Source organism: Lynx canadensis, chromosome X, assembly GCF_007474595.2.
Source record: "Lynx canadensis isolate LIC74 chromosome X, mLynCan4.pri.v2, whole genome shotgun sequence".
Lineage (NCBI taxonomy): Eukaryota > Metazoa > Chordata > Mammalia > Carnivora > Felidae > Lynx > Lynx canadensis.
The window spans coordinates 85,820,591-85,836,333 of record NC_044321.2 but is presented as its reverse complement, the minus strand read 5'-3'; the positions used below and the strand labels follow the sequence as shown (position 1 = coordinate 85,836,333).

The 15,743-nt window shown below is 36.7% G+C and overlaps 1 protein-coding gene across 2 annotated transcripts in view; it reads right to left on the bottom strand.

Moving 5' to 3' along the window:
* The window catches only part of VSIG1 (V-set and immunoglobulin domain containing 1), a 37,694-nt gene extending 22,266 nt beyond the window's left edge, over positions 1 to 15,428 (bottom strand). For both annotated transcript variants that reach the window (XM_030306378.1, XM_030306379.1), the window contains exon 1: positions 15,210 to 15,428. In XM_030306378.1, coding sequence (XP_030162238.1) covers positions 15,210 to 15,258 — 49 coding nt within the window. In that variant the 5' untranslated portion in view covers positions 15,259 to 15,428. The remainder of the gene's footprint in view (positions 1 to 15,209) is intronic.
* Positions 15,429 to 15,743: the final 315 nt, after the last annotated feature.

The window sequence follows — 15,743 nt, the reverse complement described above, 5'->3', positions numbered from 1 at the left end:
CCCTAAGACAATTTTGAGAGGCTTCAAGATCAAAATTATATTCATAATAATGCCAAGATGTTATTTTTCTTTTTCACTCTCATTCTCTCATGAATGTACAGTGGAGTGTTCCACTAGCTACATGGCAGGTGACATCATTGCTTTGGCACCTAATGAAATGTGTGCTTGTGGATTTTTGTTCAAATAATTTTTAGTTTTAATTTCTAATTCAGTGAATATAGATGGCAATAACTGACATAGCAAAAACTCTTTGGAAGTCCTCAATAATTTTTAATTGAAAATTTTATTGAGATAATGGTAGATTCATTCACATACAGTTCTAAGAAATCACACAGATATTCCATGTACAATTTACCCAGCCCCCCACAACGGTAAAATTTTATAAACCTGTACTATAATATCACAATTAGGACACTGGCATTGAGACAGTCCACTGACTGTATTGTATTTCTCCAGTTCTACTTGTACTCGTGTGTGTGTATGCATTTAGTGTTATACAATTTTATCACATGGGTGGCTTTATGTATCTACCATCGCAATGAGGATACTGAACAGTACACTGATCCCTGATATTGCCCTTTTATAATCACCCTCTCTTCCCTCCTGCACCCCATCCCTGATTCTAAGCATTGGTAACCACTAATCAATCTGTCTTTGATTTCTAAAATTTTGTCGTTTTGCACATGTTATATAGATGGAAGTATGGTAACCTCTTGGGATGGGCTTTTTTCATTCATCATAATTACCTAGCAGTGAACCCAAGTTGTTGTATGTATCTGTAATTCATTGCCTTTGATTAGCAGCATTCAATTTGTTGAACAATTCACCCATTTAGGAACATTTGGGTTGTTTCCAAGTTTGGGCTATTGAATAAAATGCCAATGAACATTCATGTACAGATTTTTGTGTGAATATAAATTTCCATTTCCCTGGGCTAAATTCCGAAGAGTGCAATTTCTGGGTCAGATGATAGTTACGTGTTTAGTTTTATTAAAAACAAAAAAGAAAATTGGCCACACTGTTTTCCAGAGTGGCTATCCCAATATGCATCCCCCCCAATAACATATGAGTGATCCAGTTTCTCCACATCCTCCTCAGCCTTTGGTGTTGTCACCATTTTCTACTTCAGCCATTATATAAGTGTGTAGTAATATATCACTGTAATTTGAATTTCCATTTCCCTAATGCAAATTAATGATGCTAAACAACTTCTTGTGATAATTTACCATTTGCATATCAAATGGTATGTGAAAGGTCTATTCACATCTCTAGCCCATTTTCTAATTGTACTGTTTAATTTTCAACTGTTGAATTTTGAGAGTTCTCCATATAATCTATACTCCAGTCGAGACAGTTTTATTTCTTCCTTTCCAATGTATAGGCTTTTCATTTATTTTTATGACTTATTGCAATCACCATAACTTCTGGTACTTTACATGTACAACTTGTACATAACATAATACAAAATATGTTTTTTCTAGGTTATTTGTAGATGCTTTTTTATTAAGTTGAGGTAATTCTCCTCTGTCGTGGGTTGAATTGTGTCCCACCAAAAGATATGTACAAGTTTTAATTCCAGGTTTTTGTGAATGTGACCTTATTTGGAAATAGGGTCTTTGCACTGTAGTTAAGGATCTTGGGATGAGGTGATTCTGGATTTAGGGTGGGCCTTAAATCCAATGACTGTTGTCCCCATGAGAAAAAAGAGGGAGATTTGACACCAATACACAAAAAGAAAGGCCATATGAAGATAAAATCAGAAATAGGAGCATTGTAGCAGCGCCTGGGTGGCTCAGTCGGTTGGGTTTCCAACTTCAGCTCAGGTCATGATCTCACAGTTTGTGAGTTCAAGCCCCGCATCGGGCTCTGTGCTGACAGATCAGAGCCTGGAGCATGCTTCTGATTGTGTGTCTCCCACTCTCTCTGCCCCTCTCCTGCTCATGCTCTGTCTCTTTCTCTCAAAAATAAATAAATGTTAAAAATTAAAAAAAAGAAATTAAAGAATTATATATACAAACAAAGGAACACCAAGAACTTCTACCAGCCAGGTAGCAGAATGGCATGGCACTGATTCTCCTTCAGAGCTTCTAGAGAGAACCGATATTGCCAAAGCTTTATCTTCAGACTTTCGACCACCAGAACTCTGAAAGAATAAATTTTTCGTTGTTTGTTTTTTTTAATGTTTATTTATTTTTGAGAGACAGAAAGAGAGAGAGTGGGGGAGGGGCAGAGAGAGAGGGAGACATAGAATCCAAAGGAGGCTCCAGGCTCCAAGCTGACAACACAGAGCCCAATGCGGGGCTCAAATCCATGAACCGTGAGATCATGACCTGAGCTGAAGTTGGACGCTTAGCCAACTGAGCCACCCAGGCATTTCTAAATTTCATTTTAAGCCACCCAGTTTCTGGCAGTTTGCTACAGGAGCTCTTGGAAACAAATGCATCTTTTATTGTTTAACTTGCTAAGAGTCTTTATCATGAATGAGTACTGAATTTTGTCAGATGCTATTTCTGTATCAATTGATATAATCATTTGCTTTTTTTCTTTAGCCTGTTGATATGATAGATTACACTGAATGACTTTGCGTGTTGAACCAGCCTTGCATACCTGAAATAAATCCCACTTGGCCATGGTGTAGAATTCTTCTTGAACATAGTAGGATTCAATCTCCTAGTATCTGGTTGAGAATTTTGAGTCTAAGTTCATGAAAGAATTTGGTCTATGGTTTCTATGTATGATAATCTATGTACTATCTTTGTCTGGTTTTGGTATCAGGGTAATATTAGCCTCATAAAAGGAGTTTGAAGTGCTCCCTCCTTTTCTATATTTTGGAAGAGATTGTGTAAAATTGTTGTTAATTATCTTTTAAATGTTTAGTAGAACTATCCAGTAAAAGTATCTAGGCTTGGATATTTCTTTTTCAGCACCTTTTAACTTATGAATTCAATTTCTTTAAGGGTTATAGGGATATTCAGATTATCCATTTTATATTGGGTGAGTTTTGGTAGTTTGCTGTTTTGAGGGAATTGGTTCATTTCTTCTAAGTTGTCAAATACATGAAGGTAAATTTGTTCATTGTATCTCATTATTATATTTTTAATTACTATAGGATATGTGGTGATATCCCATATTTCATTTATGACATTGGTGATTTATATCTTATCTCTTTTTTATTTTTACCAGTCTTGATAGAGGTTTGTAAATATTATTTATCAATTTTTTTCAAAGAACCAGATTTTTATTTCATTTAACAATTTTCCTATTTCAATTTCATTTACTCAGTTCTTTATTATTTCCTTTCTTCTATTTGCTCTGGGCTTATTTTACTCTTCTTCTTCTAGTTCCTTGATGTGGAAACTCCAGTTATTGACTTGACACTTTTCTTAATTTCAAATGGAAGCATTTAGTGTTAAAATTTTCTCTCTCAGCACTGCTTTAGTTGCATGTTACATATTTCCATATGTTATATTTCATTTTAATTCAGTTCTATCTATAGCCTGTAAATTTCCTTTGAGATTTCCTTTTTGGTCCATAGATCATTTAGAAGTGTGTTGTATAATTCTCAAGTATTTAGAGACGTTCTTGTCTTCCTGTTCTTGATTTCTAGTTTGACTCCATTGTGCTTAGAGAACAGGCTCTGCATGATTTCAATTCTTTTACATTTGTGGAGATTTGTTTTATGGCCAAGCATATATTCTATCTTGGTAATATTCTGCAGGTGCTTGGGGGGAAACAAGTGCATTCTGCTATTGTTGGGTGGTGTTATATACAAAGAGACATACTTTAAAACACTGTAAATACTCACTAAGGTAGAGTGTATTATGAGCCTTAAAACACATCTTAACATTTAGAAGAAGAGAAATCACACAATGTATGCTCCCAGACAACAATGGAATTAAAGTAGAAATAAATTAACAAAAAGTTTATTGGAAAGTCCCAAAATACATGGAGATTAAACAATACATTTTTTATTTTTTTAAACAACACAAGTTTAATTTTTTAATGTTTAGTTATTTTTGACAGAGAAAGACAGAGTGTGAGTGGGGGAGGGGCAGAGAGAGATGGAGACACAAAATCGAAGCAGGCTCCAGGCTCTGAGCTGTCAGCACAGAACCTGACACGGGGCTTGAAACCACGGACCATGAGATCATGACCTGAGCCAAAGTAGAATGCTCAACCAACTGAGCCACCCAGGTGCCCCTAAACAACACACTTTTAAATAACACATGGGTCAAAGAGGAAAGCTCAAGAGAAATTTTAAAATATTTTTAACTAATGGAAATGAAAACAACTTGTAAAAATTTGTGGTATGCAACAGAAGCAATGCTTAGAGGGACATTTGCAGCATTGAATGCGTATATTAGAAAACAAGAAAAGATTTAAAATCAATCATGTAAGCTTGCACCTTAGGAAACTAGAAAAAGAAGAAAAAATTAAATCCAAAGTAAGGAGAAGAAAAGGAAAATTAGAGCAGAAATCAATGGAATTGGAAACAGGAATTCAATACAGAAAACCAATGAAATCAAAACTGGCTATTGGAAAAGATCGATAAAATTGGTAAGACTCTAATTTGTCTAATTAAGAACAAAATAAAGAGAACACAAATTACTAGTATCAGAAAAGAAAGAGGGTCATGACTATAGATACCATGGACATCAAAAGGATAATAAAAAATATTAGGAATAACTCTCTGCCCACAAAGTTGATAACCTGGATAAAATGGACCAATTCCTAGAAAGACACAATCTGCTAAAACTCACACAAGAAGAAGTAGACAATTTTGGCAACCCTATATCTACTATATATCTATTAAAGAAATTGAATCAATAATTAACAACCTTCCAAAACAGAAAGCACCAGGCCCAGATGAGTTCACTGGTGAATTCTACCAAACATTTAAGGAAGAAATTTTACCAATTCTCTACAATCTCTTTCAGAAGATAGAACAGAGAGAATATTTCCTAACTCATCCTATGATGTCAACATCACCTCAATATTAAAATCAGACAAAGACATTACAAGAAAAAAAACTATAGACCAATATTTCTCATGAAAATAGATGCAAAAATCCCAACAAAATACTAGTAAATCAACTCCAACAATGTATAAAAAGAATTCCACACCATGGCCAAGTGGAATTTATCTCAGGTATGCAAAACTGGCTCAAAATTTGAAAATGAACTAATGCAATTTATCACATCAACAGGTTTCTTAAAATCACATGATCATATCAGCATATGCAGAAGTATCAGACAAAGTCACATGATCATATCAGCATATGCAGAAGAAGTAGACAAAGTCCAATGTCCATTTGTGATTAAAAAAAAAAACCTCCAGGAATATAGGGGAACTTCCTCAACTTGATAAAGAACATCTACAAAAAACCTGCAGCTAACATCATCCTTAATGATGAGAAACTAGATGCTTTCCTACTACGATCAGGAGCAAGACAAGGATGTTCCCTGTCATTACTCCTTTTCAACCTTATTCTGGAAGTTATAGCTAATGCAATAATATACAAAAAGGAAACAAAAAGTATACAGATTGTGAAGGAAATGACAAATGACATGATTGCCTATGTCAAAAATCCAAAAGAATCAACAAAAAAACCTTCTGGAACTAATAGTGATTAAAGCAAAGTTTCACGATGCAAGGTTAATGCACGAAAGTACATTGCTTTCCTACATACCAACAATGAACAAGTGGAATTTGAAATTAAAAACACAATACCATTTATATTAGCAACTCCCCCCAATGAAATATTTTGAGTATAAATGTAACAAAATCTGTATAAGAGCTGTAGGAGGAAAAGTAGAAAACTCTGATGAAAGAAATAAAACAAAATAAATGGAGAGATATTCTATGTCTCAATAGAATAGGAAGACTCAATATTTTCAAGATGTCAGTTCCTCTCAACTCGATCTATGGAGTCAGTGTTATTCCAGTCAAAATACCAGCAAGTTAGGTGTGCCTGGGTGGCTCAGTTGATAAGGTGCCCGACTTCGACTCAGGTCATGATCTTGTGGTTCGTGGGTTCCAGCCTTGTGTCGGGCTCTGTGCTGACAGCCTGGAGCCTGCTTCAGATTCTGTGTCTCCCTCTCTTTCGGCCCCTCCCTCTGCTCGCACTTTGTCTCTGTCTGTCTCTCCCAAAAATAAATAAACATTAATTTTTTTTTCTAAATCCCAGCAAGTTATTTTGTGGATATTGACAAAGTTATTCTAAAGTTTGTATGGAAAAGCAAAAGACCCGGAATAGCCAACACAATACTGAGGGAGAAGAACAAATTTGAAAGACTGACTTCCAAATTTGGAAAAACAAATTTCAAGACTTCCTGTAAAGCCATAGTAATCAAGACTGTATAGTATTGGTGAAAACAAATAGACAAATAGATCAATGGAACAGAATAGAGAGCCCTGAAATAGACCCACCTGCATATAAAAGAGTCAACTGATCTTTTTTTAAAATTTATTTACTTATTTTGAGAGAGACAGGCAACGAGAGAGAAAGGCAGAGAGAGGGAGAGATAGAGATCCCAAGCAGGCTCTCCACTGCCAGCACGGAGCAGGACGCAGGGCTCGAACTCATGAACCATGAGATCATGACCTGAGCAGAAACCAAGAGTCAGACATTTAACCTACTGAGCCACCCAGGTGCCCCCAGCTGATCTTTGACAAAGGAGCAAAGGCAGTACAGTGGAGCAAAGATGATCTTTTCAACAAATGGTGCTGGAATAACTGGCTGCCTATGTACAAAAAAATTAATCGAGACTCAGATTTTATACCCTTCACAAAAATAATCTCAAAATGGATCATAGATAGAAATTAAAAAAGCAAAATATAAAAATTCTAAAACATAATATGAGAAAATCTAGATGACCTTAAGTATAGTAATGAATTTTTTAGATACAACACCAAAGGTACAATCCATGAAAGAAATAATTGATAATCTAGACTTTATTAAAACTAAAATATTCTGCTCTGCAAAAGACACTGTCAAGAGAATGAGAAAACAAGCTACAGACTAAAAGAAACCATTTGCAAAAGACATGTCTGATAATGGTCTGCTATCTAAAATATACAAAGAACTCTTAAAACTCAATAATAAAACAAACAACTGGATAAAAAATATCTGTATTAGGGGTGCCTGGGTGGCTCAGTCAGTTAAGTGTCCAACTTTGGCTCAGGTCATGATCTCACGGTTTGTGAGTTCAAGCCCCGCATTGGGCTTTGTGCTGACAGCCCAGAGCCTGGAGCCTGCTTCAGATTCTGTGTCTCCCTCTCTCTCTGCCCCTCCCCTGCTTGAGCTCTGTCTTGCTCTCTCTCAAAAATAAATAAATAAATTAAAAAATATATCCGGATTAAAGACCTTAACAGACATCTCACCAAAGATGATATATAGATGGCAAATAAGCATATGAAAAGATGCTTCACATCATATGTCATCAGGGGGATGCAAGTTAAAACAATGAGATACTACCTCACACATATCAGAATGGCCAAATTCCAGAACACTGACAACACCAAATGCTGGTGAAGATGTGGAGCAACAGGAACTCTCATTCATTAATGGTGGGAATGCAAAATAGTACAGGCACTTTGGAAGACAAGTTTGGTGTTTTTTTTACAAAACTAAACACAATCCCACCACATTATCCAGCAATTATGCTTCTTGGTATTTACCCCCCAAAAGTTTAAAATTGATACCCATGCAAAAATCTGCATGTGAATTTTTTGTAGCAACCTTATTTATAATTGCCCAAACTTTGAAGCAATCAAGATGCCCTTCAGTAGGTGAATGGATCAATAAACTGTGGTATATACAAACAATGGAATATTATTCAGTGCTAAAAAGAAGAGCTATTAAGCAATGAAGAGATATGGAGGGACATTAAGTGTTTATTACTAGATGAAAAAACCAATCTGGAAAGTCTATATCCTATATGATTTCAATTTTCATATTCTGGAAAAGGCAAAACTATGGAGACAATATAAAGATCATTGGATTCAAGGGGTGAGTAGTGAGGAAAGCATAAATAGGTGGAGCACAGAGGATTTTTAGGGCAGTGAATATACTCTATGTGATAATACAATAGCACATACATGCCGTTATACATTTGTCCAAACCCATAGAAATTTTGTCTATTTTATTAGGGAACTCCTATTTAAATCTGTCATTTTAGCAGACAGTCTCTTTTATTTTGTTTTATTTATGTTTTACACACAGGTCTCAGCCTACTTTTGTGAGCTGTGGTTCTAATGCTAGTTTAATTTTTAGAATCTCTGCAGTATTGTTTTGGTCTCTTTGGTTTATCTGCTGTCACTGGGGCTTCTGTTTGTCCCTCATCCTATTGCCTGAGAGGGTGGAAGTGTTTCTCTAGGTCAGGCTGCTGGGTGTCTCTCAGTGGGGGATTGATATGGTGGGACACTCCTACTGGTACCTCTGACTGCTCCTGTGTCTCTGGGGGCAGGGGGAGTCTCAGACACACACAAAGAGCCTTCCAGAACTGAATATTTGCTGTGACTTCATTCCTTTTGTCTGTTCTACCCTCCCACCTCAATATCTCTAGATGAAAGTGAGTTCTCAGGCCTAGTGAGGAAAGAAAATGCTTCCTTTGTCTACTATTGTTAGTGTGGCTTCTGATGACTCACCCAGTGGTGTTGGGCTCACATGATGTCAAAGGAACTTTCATTAGATCTGGTGGAAGAATAATCCTCCCTGGGCTGCCCTCTGTGGCTAGGTTGGGATCTGGAAATGCCAGAACTGGCTACCCTTCTTCTGTTGGGTAGAAAGACATAAAACACCTTGCCACTGTGTTATTTCCAGGGCTCCACACCATTTTGCTTTCTTCTTACTGTCTTTCAGAGTTCTCCCTTGGTTGTCTCTTACATTATTTCCAGGGAGGGTTTACACTTGTGTTTAGCAGAAAGAAGCAAGGAGAAGCATGATCTATGCCCTTTTATCCAGACCAGAAATTTCCCTCAAGTTTTTTTTTTAAAATATAATTTATTGTCAAATTGGCTAATATACAGTCTTCGTTTTGGGGGTCCCTCAAGTTTTAAGAGTGTAAAAAGGTCCTCATACCACAAAGTTTGAAAACGGTTGGCCTTCCAAAAGAGTGAGCTGCCCCTATTATTTGGAGGACCACGCAAGAGCCCCCTACCCAAAAACCTAGCCCACCACCGTACTTGAAATTCTTGGTACTATACAAGCATCTTCCAAAGGGCTATGATAAGGGACAATACTTTGGGGAATACTATAGAGGCATTGGCTCACTCGATTAACTGGTTATTACCCATTGCAAAGTCAGAGAGTATAGAAGTTCTCCAGGATGGAACAGAAGACTGTCAGATAAGTATTAGAAGAAAAGGTCAAGTTTAAGAGATGTTCTTCATGCTGCAGGGGAACTAGAGTGAGAGTTCTAGCTGCTTGCAGGGTTACAGACAAGGAGTAGGAGTAGAATCTTCATTCTACAGAGATCATGGGAAGATCAGAGGAAATAGTACAGAAAGCCAAATCCTGGCCCCCTTCCTAATTCTGCACACCCAAAGACTTCTTTCATTTTATTTTTCATACTTAATGACAGGCAAAAGGAATCAGGGAATTGACAAACATTTTGAAAAATTAGAAGAAAAAGCACACCATTGTCCTGAGACCCCTGGTTTTCTGTACTCAATAGCCAAGTTCTCTGTCACAGCCAGGCCACCTGGTCCAGCTGCTTCTGTGCCAGAGGTTGGCTGTTTAGAGAGAGGGCAATTGATACTGTGATAAATTGAGATACGTGATTTAGGATAGACACAGTGCAGCACCTTCTGACTCAATGCAGTTTCCTTCTTCCCAGTGCTCTATATCCATGCTGTCCTGGTTCTGGTCATGCCTTTCCAAAAATTAAAATTTGCATACAGAAAATAGCTACTCTTTCCAATGGAAACTTTATTGGGGAAGGCTAAGTGGCTCTCTCCTGCCCTCAAAGACCCCATATCATTTCTCCTGGAAGTTAGACACATCTCTGGCTATGCTTAAATGATGACTTCCAAATGTCTTTAAAGTGTTCAAAATAAAAAGGACAACATGGGGATTTGGTGGCCATTAAAGTTCCCAGGAACTTTTCCCCCCAAACAGAGATTTTTCAGGTTTTATTTGGCCATCATTTTCGCCATCATTTTTGTCTTCTAGTTTGGGTCTCAATATCTGTTATGGGATGGGCTCATGGTGGGAGCTTATGACAACGTAAGCACGCTGCTCCCGCCCCCCCCCCCCCCCCCCCCGCCCCAAACCTTTTAAAAGCTGCTCTCGGTATAAGTGCTTGAAGGCAGAGTAAGCGTTAATTCTCACACAAGGCAAGCCATGGAAGAGGCCATGGTGCCTACCGACAAATACATAAATAGAGCCTATTTTGTGCCACATATAGTGCTAACCACTGGGGAAGCAATAATGAACAAGACAGACACAATCTATGCCTTACCTATCAACACAGTGGGAAGTCATTTTGAGCACAGACCAGAATGAGGACAAACGAAAATCAAGGATTGGGGAACTATAAACGTGATTTAAACATTTTCAACATTTTTTTAAAATAGGAGACATATAAATGCCCAAAGAAGTTGAGATCTGTAGAAGCTCAACAATATCACCATAGAATAAGAATGGCAACCTCCAAATCTAGTGTGAGACAGTATTTTCTAGGACTACCACACAGTGTCCTGTAAATAAGTAACAGTTGGCAAGATAATACTTCCAGACCATTTTATTGCCCAGATTCCCAATACTCAGCACCATAATCAATCCTTAAATTGTAAAGAAAAGATGGTGCTCAGAAATTGTCCATCCCTAATACAGCAACAATACACTTCAGAGCCAAAAGCTACATATTTACAGATGAACTTTAAAAAAAAAAATGTCCCTTGGGGCGCCTGGGTGGCGCAGTCGGTTAAGCGTCCGACTTCAGCCAGGTCACGATCTCGCGGTCCGTGGGTTCGAGCCCCGCGTCAGGCTCTGGGCTGATGGCTCGGAGCCTGGAGCCTGTTTCCGATTCTGTGTCTCCCTCTCTCTCTGCCCCTCCCCCGTTCATGCTCTGTCTCTCTCTGTCCCAAAAATAAAAATAAAACATTGAAAAAAAAATTAAAAAAAAAAATGTCCCATGAGTCTGGGTGGCTCAGTCGGTTGAGTGTCCCACTCTTGATTTCAGCTCAGGTCACGATCCCAGGGTCTTGGAGCCCCAAGTCATGCTCCATGGAGCTTGCTCAAGATTTTCTCTCTCTCCCTCTGCCCCTCCCCCACTCATGTTTTTTCTCTCTCTCTCTCTTTCAAAAAAATTAAAAAAGATATATGTACAAGATATGTCACATGTTTCCATTACCATACATTACTTAAACCTTTGAGATCATTCTCTAGCCCATTCAATAGAATTTCCTGCAAACTGAAAGTGATTCTGTGAGAAGCAGATAAAAATAAAAGTTCCCTTCCTTTGGATAAATTTACTCTACTTTGGGAAATTATTTTAAAACTGAAAAAGTCAGGGAAAAAATCTCTATATTAACAAGACTGTGAATAAATAGCAACATGAAGATTAGTACCTGATTTAAACAAAACTCAGAACTGCAATTCCCCTCACTACCCTGGTTGGATTAAAAAGCAAAACAAGGGACGCCAACTCTTGATTTCGGCTCAGGTCGGGATCTCACGGTTGATGAGTTCAAGTCCCACGTCAGGCCCTACACTGACAGCACAGAGCCTTCTTGGGATTCTCTCTCTCTCAAAATGAATAAATAAACATTTTTAAAAAATAAATAAAAATCAAAACAAGCAACACATATGTGGTTGAAATATGTGTAATGGCTGTTAAAAATCAGTGCTTATTATTAAAAAAAGCTAATCCAAAGTGTATGCTTTTTACTTAAATTAACCAATGTTTTTAAGAGATTTTTTTAGTGCCTCATGTTTTGGTCGTGGTTTTTCACTCCAGTACTTAATGCCTACAACATGGCAGGCACTTTGCTTATAGGGAATTATTCTTTTAATATTCCACAGCAAAAATATTCCTTTAAATAACCATATTCAACATGAGGCATTTGCAGTGATTTAATTTTCAGCAACTTCACATATAATTGCCTCATTTTTGACTTATAACATAACCAAATTATCACTTACTTTTTGGATTTGACTGTGAAACCGAAGTTCAATTATATTACTGCTGTAAAACGCATAGCACATACCTCCAGAAAATGAAAACATTAACATATCTTCTTAAAAGGTGACTAATACATATTACAAGTATCTGAAATGATATGGGTGAACTTTTTTCAGAAGACGTTTTTTATGAAAATGATTTTCCTGCAATGGAATTTAACCTAAGACTTCCTAAGAAGTCGTAAGAAAGATTTTGATTAAATCAAATTTTAATGGAGTGTAATTGACATATAACATTATACAGAAAGATTCTGATTAAAATCTGTCTTGCTTAGTTGTACAGAAAACTGATTTTAAATATGTGTGTGAAAATTATTTCTGAATGCTTGAGGTTTGAGAAGTTAATTCATTCTTTTATTTTTCCAGCTTTACTGACGTATAATTGACATATAATAATGTGTAAGTGTAAGGTGTACAATGTGTTGATTTGATACACTTCTATATTGTGAAATGATTGCCAGCATAGTGTTACCTAACACCTCCATCACATCACATAATTACCATTTCTTTTTTTGTGGTGAGAACATTTAAGATCTGCTCCCTTAGCAAGTCTCAAGTATATATCCAGTATTATTAACTTGAGTCACCACGCTGTACATTAGATCCCCCAGAACTTATTCATCTTCTAACTGGAAATTTGTAACTTTTGACAAACACCCCCCAGCTCCTGGTAGCCATCATTCTACTCTGTTTCTATGAGTTTGGATTTTGTAGATTCCACTTATAAGTGATACTCTACAGTATTTGTCTTTCTCTGACTTATTTCACTTAGCAGAATGCTCTCAAGGTCCATCCATGTTGTTCCAAATGGCAGCATTTCAGATGATTCATTCTTCCAACAAACATTTACTATGAGCCCACTATGTGCCAGGCCCCAGGCTTGACACCAAAAAACGGGACATTCTTTCTGCCCAAGAAATAAGTCCAGGTAGCACATCAAATTTCACATTGATAAAAACAGTATCAATCATTTCACAGCCACATCTGGATCAACTGAGGGGCACTACCAATGACAAGTACAGATTACTGAAATCTCCCTCTCTCAGACTTCTATACGTATGTAAGCACAGGAAGCAATATATTATACCATATTTCCATTCCATCTGCTAGACTGATACCATCATATTTTGCTATGGGCCAGCTAGATTATCTGTGTACAGATATGCAGTATACACTATATGCCAGCAAAACCAGTTATGTAGTCATTTAAGAACAAAGGCTCTGAAGTATTTATTGGTCACTCTGATTGGGCCTTGTTCTAAAAGTCACAATCAAATAAAACCTTAACATCATCCAAGTTATTTTTTAAACAATGGGAAATTGTATACAAGGTATAAACCCAATTTTGTAATGTGATATATACACTTGCAAAGGAAATATATATATATATATATATATATATATATATATATAGGAAATTCAACCAAATCTTTGAGTGGTAGAATTGTTGGTGATTTTTATTTTCTTATTTATATGTTTTCATAGTTTCAACCTTTCCACAATGACCATACACTACACTTGTAATCAGTAAATTATATATATATATACACACACACTATTAAATTATATATATAATATATATATTACATATATAAACTAGCTAACTAATTAACTACTATTAGTTAGTTAGCTAGTTAGTTACAGTAAAAACCATTCTTGTAACCATTCTAAAACTGCTGTCTAGTATAGGCCTGCATAAGGCCTCACACAAAGAAATAGCTATTGACTACATGTGTGATTTTAGGGGGCTGGTACAGAAAACCCAGGGATAACCAAATTAGCTAATGACTAGAAACTCTTTAAGAAGGAACAAAGACTTTCACTGTCTAAAGTTAAGGTTTAAAATGAATATTCCTGGGGGAAGAGAAAATTGTGACATGACATAGTCCCATTAGCACAGAAGCTGAGAAAGGTGTTCTAGCTGTTCCAGCTCTGAGTCCTGGTTAGATCACAGAATAAATGCAATATTGTCTTCTGGTGATTCCATAGAACACATGTGTTTAAACATTTAGTAATGAACATCTAGAGAACTATTACTAACTACCATATAGTTTCGAAAAGTAGCACTTTTAATTATACAACTTGTCTAATATTCTTTGTAGGAACCCCGGAAAATATGGAAATGCTGGGGAATACATGAAAATCATCTATAATCCCATCAGCCAGAGGTAATCACCATGAGCACTTTGGTATATAACCTTCTAGCAATTTATTCTAGTCAAATGTGGATCTGCTCTTTCACTTAATATTTTATCTTGGACATTTTCTTATGTCATTAAATATGCTTAGTAAACCTCATCCTAATGACTGCCTAATACTGCCAATGGCTTAACAAGATCAGCATGACTGTAAATAATATTATTGTACCTAGCTAACATCATAAAAACAGATTCAAATGTATCTGGTACTTGAGAAAATGAGCCAAGAGATTTTCTGAATTAGTGATCTCTCCTGGGTCTAACCAACATCAGGATTTTGACTTTAAAAATTATTTTGTTTTGCTCGGATCCCTAAAAACACCCATGCCATGTACAGCAATAAATCACTCACGGATTTTCCAAAATACAGTCTTAGGCTTGGAAAACAGCAACACCTAAAGAAATCTTAGAGAGTGAAGCATAGTAGGCCCTCCAAGCCCAGCTCTGCCTGTTGTAACAACGCAAGTTGATCACAGTGAGTTCCCTTAAAGGAAACACTAAACTGAAACAGAAAAAAACACAACTATCCCTAGTGCAAACTTCAGTTTATGAGTAAATTAATCTGTTCACCTTCCCAATCAAGAAAAGGAAAGCTACTGTGATTTTTCAGAGAAAATTTATTTAATTCAGATGCTACATAAAACAATTACATTTACGACATGGCCTATATTTGCTAAGCTAGAGTTCTAACATTTATTTTATTCTGCAAACGAATCATAATTCCCTTGAAGTGCAAGAGAAGAACACATGTAAAAATTCATGATTTGAGTTTAAAATAAAACCGTTCCCAATCATCTTTGATGGTTTGGAGACACTTCCCTTACCTGCAAAGCAGCTTAGGATCAGACAGACCTTCCAAAATGCGAACACCATTGTGTCGAGGTTCCTTGAGCTCAGGCGAGGCCCGGTAGCTTGCCTGGGCTAGGATGAGTGTCAAACTGGCTTCTTCAATCACACCAAGGTTTGCCAGGCTTATCTGCTGGTATCACGAAGCAAACAGCTTCTTTGGGCTTACTTATTGGGTATACTCCTTTCTCACAGCAGATGTGTGTTTCTTTGAAACACTTTTCATGGGGCGTGTTTCTTGATATATTTGCTACTGTGTTAATAATAAACCCATGTATTTAAATTCTTCAAGCTCTTTGTACACAGATTCTCTAAGTTTTATTGTTTAAAATCATACTTATTAAAAAGTTAAATTTGGGGGGACTATACAGTTGGAAGTGAACCTATGCAAATAAAAGCTGACAAGGCTAATTAATTTCTAATATTTCCATAAAAGTCTTACAGTATGGATCCACTAACCTCCTTTTACAAATTAAGTTAGTAAATTCGTGCTCTGAGATTTTCTCAGGAGA